Source organism: Plutella xylostella, chromosome 9, assembly GCF_932276165.1.
Source record: "Plutella xylostella chromosome 9, ilPluXylo3.1, whole genome shotgun sequence".
In the NCBI taxonomy this organism is placed as follows: Eukaryota; Metazoa; Arthropoda; class Insecta; order Lepidoptera; family Plutellidae; genus Plutella; species Plutella xylostella.
In genome coordinates this window covers 10,440,608-10,455,114 of record NC_063989.1, presented here as the reverse complement: position 1 = coordinate 10,455,114, position 14,507 = coordinate 10,440,608, and the positions used below count along the sequence as shown (strand labels likewise).

General features: G+C 37.0%; 1 protein-coding gene across 2 annotated transcripts; it reads left to right on the top strand.

Moving 5' to 3' along the window:
- The first annotated feature begins 207 nt into the window (after nucleotides 1-207).
- Nucleotides 208-14,204, top strand: LOC105387920 (dnaJ homolog subfamily A member 1). Of its 2 annotated transcripts, XM_011558726.3 has the most exons (8): nucleotides 208-429; nucleotides 1,024-1,230; nucleotides 2,654-2,901; nucleotides 3,286-3,444; nucleotides 8,525-8,680; nucleotides 9,171-9,342; nucleotides 10,572-10,699; nucleotides 12,387-14,204. In XM_011558726.3, the coding sequence occupies exons 2-8, from the start codon at nucleotides 1,032-1,034 to the stop codon at nucleotides 12,534-12,536; spliced, it is 1,212 nt and encodes a 403-aa protein (XP_011557028.1). In that variant the 5' UTR covers nucleotides 208-429; nucleotides 1,024-1,031; the 3' UTR covers nucleotides 12,537-14,204. The 2 variants fall into 2 exon arrangements, with proteins under 2 accessions (XP_011557028.1, XP_011557029.1); XM_011558727.3 differs by lacking the exon at nucleotides 208-429 and having other exon boundaries at nucleotides 1,022-1,230.
- The last annotated feature ends 303 nt before the right edge of the window (nucleotides 14,205-14,507 follow it).

Genomic DNA, 14,507 nt, shown 5'->3' with positions numbered 1-14,507 from the left:
TTCTATTGTTCGTATTTCGAAATGGAATCGATTGAGTGTGCGGTTACATTCTATAGTGGTATTACCATGCCAAGTTAAAAAGTATGATGGAGGAAGATGCTATTAGAAAATAAACCTTATTGGCTTTGTATAAGTTATAAAGTCTCAATATATTTTTAGTTACTTGGCGTATCCACATTGTTTGCATTTTATATTCTGGAGGGGATATGGCGGAATTTTCTCGAAAATGCACGTTTAGTGATCGAACTACCACGAGGTTTATTCATCACGTCATCTTTTAGCATTTTGCAGCAGATTTTACGTGACGCTACGCGTGTTAGACGCAATTTAAGGAAAAGCTTTCGTTTTTGCGCTGAATCGCTGTTTCTAGAAAATCTCATCTTGTGATTTGTGACTGTGAGAAACTTTTATTATACCGTTATTTATAAGGTAAGTTGTGAAGCATTGTAAAACTAGAGCTACACTAGACCTAGTTAGCTACATTTCAACGTAATTAGATAGAGATTTCCAGTAAAATAGAGCTACAAATCTTGCGGTATAAAAGAAACGTCAAAACCGGAATCTGCTGTCATTTTATTCTACTTCCTGCATCAAAGTGAGAGATACATAGAAATCTCCCTTATCCTTTTGTCTTCTTGTGTAAATTCGATGCATCCACATAAATATTTCAAATAGCCAAAATTCTGAGGGTGGAGGAACTGTCAAAAAGTGTGATACTGATCAGCTGATTTCATTGTTGGCTCAATATCTTTATCTTAAAATTCAAGGGTAAAGGGTTAGCATTAGCATAGGATATGTTTTGTGGTGATTTGTCTTGTATGGCGATTATTATTGGAATGTGAATGTATCATTTAATTAAAGCAGTGAAACATAATACTCATTTGCTAAGTATTCAACAATGAATTAAACATCTATGTGTATGACAATTGATTTTATATCACTTAAAAATATCTAAAGTAAATACCTAAGGGTATATAAAATAGTCTAACTAGACATAAAACAAATAAACCCTTGTTTTTTCAGACTGAAAAATGGTGAAGGAGACCACATATTATGATATACTGGGGGTCAAGCCCAACGCCAACAACGATGACCTGAAGAAGGCTTACAGGAAATTAGCTCTTAAATACCACCCCGATAAGAACCCAAATGAAGGAGAACGGTTCAAGCAGATCTCCCAGGCTTACGAAGTGCTGTCCAACCCGGACAAGAGAAGGATCTATGACCAAGGTATGTACAAAGGCAAAGTGGGTCTGCCACCTAAGTCAAAGTCAAAGTCAAATTTTTTTATTCATCGTACAAATATAAAATTTTCTGATGAACGTCAATTTTTACAAATTACTCTCCGTTCGGATAAGGGGGGGCTCTTTCTGTCTAAGGAGAAGAACGGAGGCAAGAAACTCCTGAGCCATCTTTTCAAAAAAAGACTTAAAACTAGTTGGTATACAATACATATAAGCTTAATAATTATTATTATAATAATATAAGCAGAGCTAACTACTTATCACAGCCATGCATTAACGTCCTCTAAGTAATCATCAATTTTATAATAAGCTTTTTTACTGAGTTTCTCTTTAATGTAACACTTAAAAAATGAAATGTTGCATTTGAGCAACTTCTGCTGGAAGCTTATTATAAAATCTAATACAGTACCCTAAAAACGATTTATTAACTTTCGCCAGACGCATCGCTGGAAAAGCCAGCTTATGCTTGTTCCTAGTATTAATGTCATGATTACTGCCAATTGTATCAAAAGTTGAAATATTCTTTCGTACATACATTAAATTGGAAAAAATGAACTGACATGGAACTGTAAGGATGTTAATTTCTTTAAATAGTTCTCTCAATGAATCCCTGGAACCAAGTTTGTATATATATCCCTATCCCTGTCAGGTTCCTTATTATACTATTGTTACATACATACATACATATGCTCATGACTGTAATCTCTGATGGGGTAGTCAGAGATGACTCACAAGAGTAACACATGAAATAATAATAAAATTATGCAAAATAACAGTCTACAAAAGGGGAGATAAAAATACAAAAAATAAACATGAGCATCTTGTCAAACATTATAAGTGTATGGAGTATGCTCCTTTTGAACTAGGCCTTGGTAACATTTTACATAATGCAAAGAATTAAAAAGTATAATGATGCTGAAAATGGGTGTGCATTGAGACTTGCAATCTATGGATCTTCAGTTTAGCATAATAGGTACTATGTACCTATTTCCTATTGAAGAGCATTGATAACATCACATACCTTCCAGTCAATAACAACTAACTTTTCTGAGTTTGTTTTCTGCAAAATACACTTTTGTTGTCACATACCTGCCACCTTTTATAAACATGCACTATAAATGTGAAATATCATAGCCTTTTAAGAAAATTTCAATTGCAATGTAAATGACACGCAAAAATTATTGATTTGAAAATTTTGCAAATACTTAGTAGTAGTGTACCTAATCTCCTTTCAATGAATTGAGTAGCCATTTCCGATTTCTATCTACTCTATCTACCAAGGTGTACTGCTTACACCTACAGTAAAAGAAACCTCTAAAAAGCTCTAACTACCAAATTCTCATCCTTTAAATTGTGATGCCACAAAACCTATCATCACTTTCTATTCTAACCGCTAACAACTTCTCCAGGTGGCGAGCAAGCGCTCAAAGAGGGCGGCGGCGGCGGCAGTGGCTTCTCCTCCCCTATGGACATCTTCGACATGTTCTTCGGAGGCGGCTTCAGCGGCGGCCGGCGGCGGGGGCGCGAGAGGAAGGGCAAAGACGTCATCCATCAGCTGTCGGTGACGCTGGATGAGCTGTACAAGGGAGCGGTCAGGAAGCTGGCGCTCCAGAAGAATGTTATCTGTGATAAGTGCGAGGGACGTGGTGGGAAGAAGGTGAGCTTTTGTTTGTTTTGTGAGAGGTTTAAACAAAAGATACAACAAGAATATTAGCCCTGAATGACTATTCCATTTTATTGCTAAGTTGTAAATTTTAAGTCATGCTCAATGACGGCATTGCAGGGAACACCTAAGTTTTATTTAAAATCACACACTAGATCTAGCAAAACTAGTATTGATCCACATAATTCTCCAACAATACCATCAACAGTAAAACCTTATCCCCTCCGGGGTGTATCCACTCTTGCCCAACATAACCCATCAGCAGTAAACCATCAGTCAATCCAATCCCCAACTTATCCCCACCAGAGAAAAGTCCACTCTTGCCCAACATAACCGCATCAAGTCTTATCAACTCTAACCCTAATCTTACCCCTCCAGGGTGCAGTCCAAACGTGCCCGACCTGCCGCGGCTCGGGCATGGCGGTGCAGATCCAGCAGCTCGCGCCGGGCATGATCCAGCAGATCCAGAGCGTGTGCCCCACGTGCCGCGGACAGCGCGAGATCATTGATGCCAAGGACCGGTGCAAGGTTTGCCAGGTATGTGGTAATCAGAACTTGGCCATCACCATCATCATCATCAGCCTATAGTAGTCCATAGGATTCGATTTTATAGCTTACGGCATCCAATCATAACCAGACCTTTCGCAAATCCCCATCTAGACGGAGGGTGTCCCACACTAGGTTTGCCTTTTCGCGGTCTCTACTCCAGAACTTGGCCGTTGGCCTTAATTATTCAGCCGATGGTCTGTGGTTATAACTCATAATCAAGAGTCTTCGTAGTAGTGCTAAAACACCATTCTTCAGTCTTCCTCAACCAGCCGTCTTTATCTATAGGGACACTGACAGTACATAATGTACTGCCTGAGGATTTTGTTGCACTAATTTTTAGTGAAGGGTGTTGTTATTGCCGAACGGTAGGTTTTACGTTTCTTCATTATTGCTATGATAGTGATATCACCCATTTTATCAGCAAAAACCACAAGTTTTCCTGTTTCTATACGTACCTAGTTGATTGCAAACTGTGCAGCGAGCATAGGATTCGATACTATTTTCGAATCTACACGAAGGGTCACTTTTACCAAACGCTAAACGTCATGGAAGTAATAATACAACAGGAATGCGCACTGCACCGAAAAAACGAGCCGACAGAGATAGTCAGCACGGAGCCCTCCATCTCTTTCTATTTTTGGTGACCATAATTTTAGGTAATTCATGAGACATCACTTCTAATCTATCATGTCGCGAATAGGTGTCGATGGTCTCAAAGTCACCTATTATTCGAATAATTCGATTGCAATGTAGGAACGAATGTATTTTGGTGATATGACAATTGAGTAAACAAATGGGATGAAGGTAAAATTTGTATAGATGTGTTGTTGCAGCGCAAACTGCAATGTAATATTGATATGTTTTTTTTCCATATCAATTAGATATTCCCAAGGTTTGAACTAGCAACAACAATCTGTCTTTTTACGAAATTCTACTAAGATGGACTGGTTTTAATTAGAGAGTTAGGATTGACGTAAATAATAAGATGAGCGAAATCAAACAACACACATTTTTATAATAAGTATAATACAAGTAAATAAAATTAAGTTGGGTGTAGTGTTGACAAGAAAGTGTCAAAACAGGTTAACATTAAACGCAACTATGTACCTAAAACGTGTTTACTCTGTGGGTGTTCCGTTTACATAGTCTAGTTGATGAAAATCATAAGATTTCAAAAAAAATATCTCAGCCTAAGTGCTTCCGCCGGTTTTAAGCTTGATAAATTATCTTATAATACTCATATCTATCACCAAAAAAATCAACAGCTCATAACTCTTTACTAGCCTTATAAGATAATAGCCACAATAATACCTAATGATACTTAGGTATAAAATAAAATAAAAAGTTGAATGAAACATGTCCTAATTAATGGAAAGTGATTCAAAAGTACGAATGAATGGTCACACTAACCATAACGTCTCTCACAACAGTATAAACGTCATCCGTCATCTTGACAGCTTCGGTCTTGTCGTAAAGTATTTAGAAAAACTACCAATATTTTTTATGAAATTATTATTCATACAAATACCAAATATTTCATTAAAATTACATGTTTATAATGATTTATTACAAATTTGTTTTTGAAAATGATATGATATACAGTAGTCTATGAGTTAATTTAATATTCTTTTTGCATAGCTCTCTTCGTACAAAATCTACTAAAGTTTACACAACTAAATCCTGGCAATTGTTAGAAAGAGAGGAAGGGCTCTGTGGTAACCCTCTCTATCGGCTCGCGGCCTCTTTCACTTCAAATATAAATCTTAAGGTGAATTGGTTACGTCTATTTTTGTTTGCATCATTTTGGTGAGTGCGCATTCCTGTTGTATTATTACTTCCATGCTAAACGTACATAAATCAAATTTTAAATACATTTTGTACTAACTGACAGATGTATGACAGGCTACTAAATACGTTTAGCGTTTGGTGAAATTCCACCTAAGTAACATATGGAAAAAACGAATGTCACTTTTGGAACTAACTTTGCCTTACATTTTGGAAGTGACAGTTGATGATACGCAACGTTAAGGCCCCGTACAGGGTGACGTGCCGCGCCAATTTTGGGTTTTCAATGCTCTTCACACAGCACACGCAGTGACACGCACACATGTAAGTTTGCACAGTGGGTCGATAAACTTTTACTCGCCAACTTTATTGACAATTATGTTCAAGTACATTTTGGGTGATTTTAGGGTAAGTAAGTATAATTCTTACTTACACTGGTAGGCACCAGGAAAGAGTAGAAATTAATAGGGGTGCCACTTTACTCTATACTCGGAACCCGATTAGCTTTCTCAAACAAATGTGGTATTTACTTGTAGAAAGGTAACTACAAGTATTAAAGTGTAGATAATAAGTTTCGGGCATTCTCCAGCCAACTGAACCCCGACGACAAAGCAAAGTAAATACATAGTGTCGCAAAAGGGCTATACTAAGCCAAAAGGGGATGACTCAAGGGGTCATTCTGAACAACTTTTGTTCTAGGAGATTTGCAAATTCGCGAAAAAAAATATTCGTTTTCCATGGTAAAAAGTCACATGTCCAACAAAGTTAATTTCCAAAACTCGTAGAGCAAAAGTTCAGAATGACCCCCTGTCTTACTCCTTTTTACCGGACTGCCGAAAGAGGAGGGTAATGTTTTTTGATTGTATGTATGTATGTTTGTCTGTTTCTTTGTTCCCTCCTGTAGCCTAAACGGCTTGATAGATTTTGATGTATGAGGTATTGTTAGAAGCGTATTAATGGCGCAATGGTTATAGGCTATGTGACGTTCCATCAAAATGAACATAGCGCCCTCTAGAGGACATAACGTGATGATCGAAAAAATAATAATTCAACTTTGCCGTGTAAGGTATCAAATGAAAGGGCTTGATTTTCACATTATAAAAATATGCATATTGAAGGTATTTAAATAACAACACCAAAATTATTGAAATAAAAAATGATCATGAACTACTGACGTAAAATTTCATAAAATAAAAACAACTAAAAAGTTACAAATAAAAAAATACAATTATAAACAAACGAAAAACCCGACTGCACGCTAAAAATATGAAAACAAGTCCCAATGTTAATGGAAAGTATCGCAGGCGGGGACCAACTTGACCGCCACTCAAGGCCGTTTTCTAAGTAACATTCAGCTAAATGGTGAACCCTCTGCTGGTCCCCGCCTACGATACTTTCCATTAACATTGGGACTTGTTTTCATATTTTTAGCGTGCAGTCGGGTTTTTTGTTTGTTTATAATTTGTTTAGTACTATATACCGCTTTTTCAATACCTGTAAGTACATTTTTTGGTAGCAGCATAATATTTTTACTTAATTTTAGGGTTTCGAACGTCGAAAGAAAAAAAGCAACGTTATAGAATCTCTTTGTTGTCCGTCTGTCACCGCCCTTTTTCTCAGAAACGGGTAAAGATATCAAGCTGATATTTCGCATAGATGGGGAGTAACCCAAAAAAAATATTATGGTACTCCCTGTCCCACACAAGTAAATTGGGGCTTATATTTTTTCCAGTTATTTTGATGTGTATCCTTTTTTTTCTTTGATGTTTTGTATAAATATGACGTGTTTGTTTTCTTTAAATCTGTATTTTTTTTGTTGTTGCTGTCTATGTGTCGAATAAATGTATCTTTATCTTCAAATCACGCCATCTATCGTTTGTTTTTTTTGTGGCTACTGTCTATAGAAGAAATTCAGTCTTTGACAATTTTACGTTACGAATTTATTTTTATTTATTTTATTTTTATTTTTACATTTTCGTGGAGAACCAACAGCATTTTGTTAATAAATAATTATTACTTATGAACACATAACAACTTGATGCCATTAACAGAATGAACTTAGTAAACCCAGTAAACCTAACACATCCAGAGGAAAAATAAAATCTCTTTCTCTCTCTCTGAAAAACATACTTAATAGCCCAAACTCGATGCTTTTAGCTATTAACATCTTTGAAATAAAATTGAGCCACCACCGTGTTACTGCCCTCATCAGATCCTCACGAGACCATACCTAAACCAGCACCAAGTCAAGAGACTGTATTTTTGATCCCTAACCTAATGTTCGTGCGTATTGTCATCACTTAGATCCATTCGCTATATTCCTGCTCCTCATCAGACCTTTATGAGACTGTAATGTCACGAGAATATTGCACACTATCTAATTTAATTTAATGTATTGAATATATTGGAAGAATTATGCTTCCTCAATTTCAAATCAAATTATGTTGGTGTCATAAAAGTTGAAAAAGTGCAATGACAACCAATGTGCAGTGATTTTGTATCTGTACACGATAAGATCGCGAGCTGTCAGTGCTGCCTAAACCGACGTGACCCTTCTTTGGAGGCCAGCGGCCAACTGAGTCAAACGTCACTTGTGTTTATGATTTTATAACACAGAAAACCGCCATAGATATTTGTATGAAGATTTGAGGGAAAAAATTGCTCAAGTTTGGGATTAATTTACACAAAATAAGTGTGTGTTTATTAAAAAACAAGGTATTTAGCGCCTAGTCCAAGCCTTTAACTTTATAATATGATAAAAATCATATGAAAATTCTTGATGATTACGACACAGTTGTTACAATACGGGAGTGTCATATACTGGTTTTTCGTCATATTCTGAATTTAATTTACAGTTACCCATAAGCTTTTACTTAAATTCGAATGATTCAGCACCTAGCTAGACTCTTCGACTACCGGTGTGATTTTTTTCAAGGCTGTAGAGCATCATTTACTACATAATTCTATGACAATGCCAACCCTCGATTGCCTATTGCCGACCCTTAACGGAGGATCGAAAGTTGTGCTCACGACTCTGTAATTTGGACGTTTTATAGAGATAACACTCCATTTCACACAAAGCAAAACTATGAAATATTATAATGGATATGGTCCACTTCACTTACATGTTGAAAGTTCACAACCGACATTTCACTATTTCATTTACTGAACTGTCCAAATTTATGGACACACTACCACACTGTCTTTCTTGTCAGTCACCTGATAAACTGATTTCTCCTAACATAACACTATCACCATACTTACCTCAACACTTCATCCACAGGGCCGCAAGACAGTCCGAGACAGGAAGATCCTAGAGGTGCATGTAGACAAGGGCATGACGGACGGACAGAAGATTGTGTTCAGCGGAGAGGGCGACCAGGAGCCCGAGCTGGACCCCGGTGATCTGATCATTGTGCTTGATGAGAAGGAGCATGAGGTTAGTTGTGGGATTTGTTTTTAGGTTAGAATATGATGTACACACATTTCATGGAGTTTGCTTGTAATGCAGCTATCTATCTTTTGGAATCAGTGCTTATTGCACGGCTATGAATGATTGCGGTGATGTGCATCATTCGTTCTAGAGTTTACCTACGTAGATAAAGGTTACCGTGTAGTGAGAACAAAATCTGCTGAATTTAACTTTACATAGAGTTACCTAATTCTTTAAGGACTTTTAATTTATATTAGTAGAATAATAGAGGTTTTCAATATACAACCATATCAGGCTATTCTTGCCTGTTAGTAACCTCCAATCAAAAACTCCCCTGCCTAAACCAACATTTATTAACATCACCACCCTTTTAGCCACCCTAGCTACTATTTAGTTATAAGTACAACTATGCATAATATCATCATTCTGTCATTGTGATTTGTTGTGTATGTAAGAAAGTGGATCAAACAAACGCTTTATCTATCTTTTCCAACAGACGTTCAAACGCTCCGGCAACGACCTCATAGTGCGCATGAACATCGAGCTGGTGGAGGCTCTGTGCGGGTTCCAGAAGTCTCTTCGCACGCTCGACGACCGCGACATCGTGGTCACGGTGATGCCGGGCGAGGTCACCAAGCATGGGGATGTTAAGTGCGTCATGAACGAAGGTTGGTGGAAATCATCATCATCATCAGCTTTGTATAATCTATTCTTGTGTACAAATAAAGAATATTATATCTATCTATCTATCATCAGGTCCTGGGATCCCTAATCAGGGACATAGGGCTCGAAATGGTGGTTGGTGGAAATAGGTGCAGTTTTGGTGGTATTTGGGTTGGAGTGGACTTAGCTCCAATTTCAGAATTGTCGGTTAAATCGTAACCAGGGAAAGGTTGATAAATTATACGTCATCTCCATATTAAATTCTTGACAGATGTTTCAAAAGTCGAGCAATAATCCCTGGTTTTGCTCTAACCCACTATGGAGAAATTGGCACTTAATTGTCTCGAGCCTTCCCGGGAAACTTGTTAACAATACCTTACATACACCAGATATACCTTGGTCATTATGGGTATCACTAGAGCTGAATTGGACATTATGGGTAGAACTAGAGCTGAACTAGGGTTTGTCATCATGGTGAAGGGATGGCGAGTCAGATTAGTCAACCTCCAAACCCTTACCATGATGACAAACTCTAGTTTAGCTATAGTGTATGCATGTCATGTTACGAAATTGCTGCTGGTTTCGCAAGTATTAACGTCAATTTAAGCATAATTTTGGTATCATTCAAGTGAAAAACTAGGCATTACCTATAGTTGAGAACTATAATTTTTAGCAGCCACATCGCAGTCTGAACATTCTTGTAAGTCGGTACAGTCGTAGAGTCATGATCTTATCCTTTACCGCTACAAGTCACGGTAGAAACATTTCCAATTGACCTACAGCGAAGTTGACCTACTAACGTATAGGTAGATACTGTAGTGCAGATCCACAAGTGAAAGTTTGCACAACACAATGCTACTTGAGAGAACAATGCAAATACTGCAATGCTTTGTTTGTGTTTTGACAAGACACGATACTTACCTTGAATGATTAATGCGATGCAGTTGCACTTATTTTGATTCTTAATATAATAGATTCTTAATCCAAAAGAAGCAAATTGATATCCGAAATGAGGTCACACTCATAATTCTTAACAACTTATCAGAATTTTCCAAAATCATGAAAATTACCTCAGTATACTTACTGCTGTGGTAAGATTTGGCAAGTTAGGTCTGTAGATATAATATCAGCTGTCCGATACCCATACTACTATCACAGGCTCGGCCTAGTTTATAGTCAGATGGCCGCATGTGAGATGTCCACACAATATTAACCAACCACCCCTCCCCTACAGGCATGCCAATGTACAAGAACCCGTTCGAGAAGGGGCTGCTGATCCTGCAGTTCCTCGTGAACTTCCCGAGCCAGATCCCGCCCGAGGCCGTGCCCGCGCTCGAGAACTGCCTGCCGCCGAGACCTAGGGTGAGTTATACAGGGTGTTACACAAATTAGGGATGTAGTAAGATGAAAGGAGTAGATATGACGTCGACATTTTTGCAAAGAGACTTTTAGAAAGAGGGAGCTTTTTGGAAAGGGTGTTTTATACAGGGTATCTTAAAACAAGAAACCCTTCGAGAACCACGACCTAGGGTAAGTTATTATACAGAGTGTTTAAAATAAGTGTGTAAGGAAGCAGAAAGGGGTGGATCTATCTATCATGGCGAGCTGATTTTCCGCATTTAGCCTCGAAGGTGGGCCATTATGCGTGAAATGCATATGGGGTGACTAGCTATTAAGCCACCCAAGCTCACACCAGAAAGCCAATAGACGGCCTAGGTTGCTTATGAGTTCCCAGAAGGACCCCGGAGATCCGAGGGTTTTTCATCGAATGGGGTGGATATGAATTCGTACTTGGGACATATTTTAGAATGGGGACTTTTTAGAAAGAATTGGGAAGGGAGGTAAAAAGTTAAAAATCTAAAAAGTTTATGTTAAGTTGGAAAGGGACCTTTCGGAACCATTGGGTTTTCTATGGGCTAACAGTTCATGGGTAGTCATGTCACAAAAATAGTCCATCCGTTCAAAAATTACTCGTGCATTTATAACATAATCTACTCCAGACAATCGGAACTTAGTCGGTGTACGTATATGAACGTGATGATGTGATTTTCAAATTGTCACATCATAATATTCCGTAATGCGTATTACTTACTGGATACAGTATGAGGTAATGATGATTACAGTCGGAGCTAAGAAGGCTTAATTAAGTCGTTTATTGCAATCGCGATGACCTTAGAACCTCTTATTTCACTGTATAATGAATGGTGTGCGTCACTGTATAACAAAAAAAACATTCACTACGAAAAATCCTAGTAGGTATAGGTACCTAATCTAGAGCCTTGATACTTTCATCTTATTTCCCAGCCCTACATTAGAAGGAAATATTTATAAGTTTTATAGCAAAAATAAACTCAGTGAAATGATAATTCGGCCCTACTTTTGCTTCACTGTTATTTTCAGTCCATTGTGAACTACGTTTCCATTGAATAATTCATCGACATTAATAAATTGCTTTCACGCCAGTTATCAAATAAATCCTTATTTATTGGAAAAGGAAAGGTCACGGGAATGAAATACAAGAGTATTGAGTACACCGGTAATGATTTTCCGCCCAAGTTGCTAGTATTTTCCCAACAAATATAGGTAGAGTTTGCGTGGGATGGCAAGCGTGGGTGGCTCTTATTACTAATGGGGCAAAAACGGTTATATAATGATTGGTATAAAGGGATTTAGAGGTATTGAATGCTCTATTTATAGCCGGTCGACTTTTGACGTAATTTAATGAGTTGCTCAATGGAATGGTACTTCGATATTATGTTGTTTAGGTACGACTCTTTGAGTATGATTGTTTCTCTTTAGTATTTATAGTGGGCTTGTACCTAACTGTTGTAATTAAAGTTTCTTTACATCTTACAAAGATTTAGAAAGTCTGCAAGCACGTACTAGGCTTTGACTATGAGTATGATGAAGACATAATAATTATGTACAATACCCAGCTCTCGGGTATTGTTATACGTAGCATAATATTTACTCCAATGGACAATTATCGGCCGATGACAACAACCGCCTTTACTTCCCCAACACAATCTAACAACAAATCCGCCAACAGGTCGAGATCCCCGAGCTAGCCGAAGAGTGCACCCTCATGGAACTAGACCCCGAGCAGGAGTCTCGCCGGCGCCGCGCCGCCAACGGACCGGCCTATGAGGAGGACGAGGACCACCCCGGCATGAACCGCGTGCAGTGCGCCACTGGTTAGGGGGGCTGTGGGAAGCCGGAGATCCACACAGAGTAGGATAGGAGCTGGGAGGTTGGAAGGTAGCCCGGGTTTAGGTAGATTGGGTCCGGTAATTGTTTATGCTTGTATCCCATTCCACGGTGAAAGGCATCTGATACAAACAAAAACTACCCTCATTCGAATGTAATAAGGGCTCTGTCAGATGTCTTTCCCTGTGGAATGGGATATAGAAAATTAACTGCATAGTAAATTGCAGAAATTGTTAGAAAAACCGACAGATTGCCACAAAATAAAGTTGAAGTTGAACATTGTGATGAATATCAACAATATTAAATATAATTTCGTACATTAAGAATTGAAAATTCTTGTCTTATCCTTTCTACCTGAATTTGGGCTAAAGAAGTTGACGAGGTTACTAAGAGCTTCAACTGCAAGATAATGCTGGTTTCATCATTTATAGGCGTATATTATAATTAGTAAATTTTGTTTCTTCACCATAAGCCTATAAAGCAATCAAAGGACCTTGAACCGAATTCGATACGAGAAATTCTGCGCAATATACATGCCTACGTACATTAGTAGATTGTATACGTATTATTTTCCTAAGGTCTGCATTAAATTAGGCCTGGATGTGTTCATAATGTTATACTTAAAACGCAATAGCCATGTGGCCTTGATAAGGAAAAATATATGGACATTTAGTGATTGGTGTTGCTCTACAATATCAACTTACTACCCTAAAATTAATAAGGCAAGGTTTAAAAAAATACTACTAACTGATAAGCTTTCGCTTATATGCTGGGCTATATCATTATATCATTTTGAATATTTGCTAGATTAGAAGGTTAAATAGATAGAATGTATGTTACAAAACCTTTTAAAATAATTATGATTTTTGTACACTTACGTAATGATTACGAACCTAGCATACCTACACAATACAACATAATATACAAAATATTATAATACAATTTGAAGTTGATAAAATATGCTTATGATTAGACTAACTATACTGTTTTACTCGGCATATTTGCTGAACAAATTTTGGGTGTATACTGTATACATTTTTGTTATACTGTATCCTTTTTTCTGTCAGTGAAACCTTCAGTTCTTCAAGGTCCTTTCCTTTCATCCCTGTGTGTTGGTGTTGTTTCCATACATTAAAGATCACTGTGATTTTTGGATGTATATTTAGTTATTCTTAACGTTTGTAAGATATACACATTATGTATTGGTTTAGATGGTTGGGTAGTGTGACCGATTTTGTTTGCTTTACGTTATCGAATTCGATAATATACATTGTATTTATGTATTTATAATTAGGATTTGAGACTCAAATCGAAAATGCAATAGAGAAAAGTATGGGCTAGCTAATTTAATTTTCATTTAAAGTTATATCTACTATTAATAGTTAGCAGTGTACTATGATGTTTCTTACTAATAATTTATTTTACACACGAATATTAGTTTTACATAATACATGTGCTTGCATAATTGTGTAGAAAATAACTTTCAGTTGAAAATTAGTTTTAAAAGAAGCATTTTATTAGATCTTATAATATGTATAGACCTAACAATGTAATGTTTAGTGTCTCGTCATAACAGTTTTGATTTGATGCAAATTCCATTTGTAATAATAGTTAAATAATTTACACCCTAGATTCTAATTAAATAAACTCTTTGTCTCAGTGAATTATTTTATTTAACATTCCTAAGCAACCCCTTACATGTGTAGTATATTATACCATGTTTCTGCTAAGATGATTCTTGTGATGTTATGGAGACGTTTGGAATTTTGCGGTTTTAGACATATCCTATAATGAAATTAGGCAGATTTTGTCTATCAACTTATGTTATAATTAATTTACCGAGATTATACACAGATTTCGCAATGGTATAATTCGGAAAAGTTAAAACTGTCACAGGAAACATCTTAGCAGAAACGAGTTATAATAAAAAAAAACTTATTTTTTAATAATAACTGAGCTTATA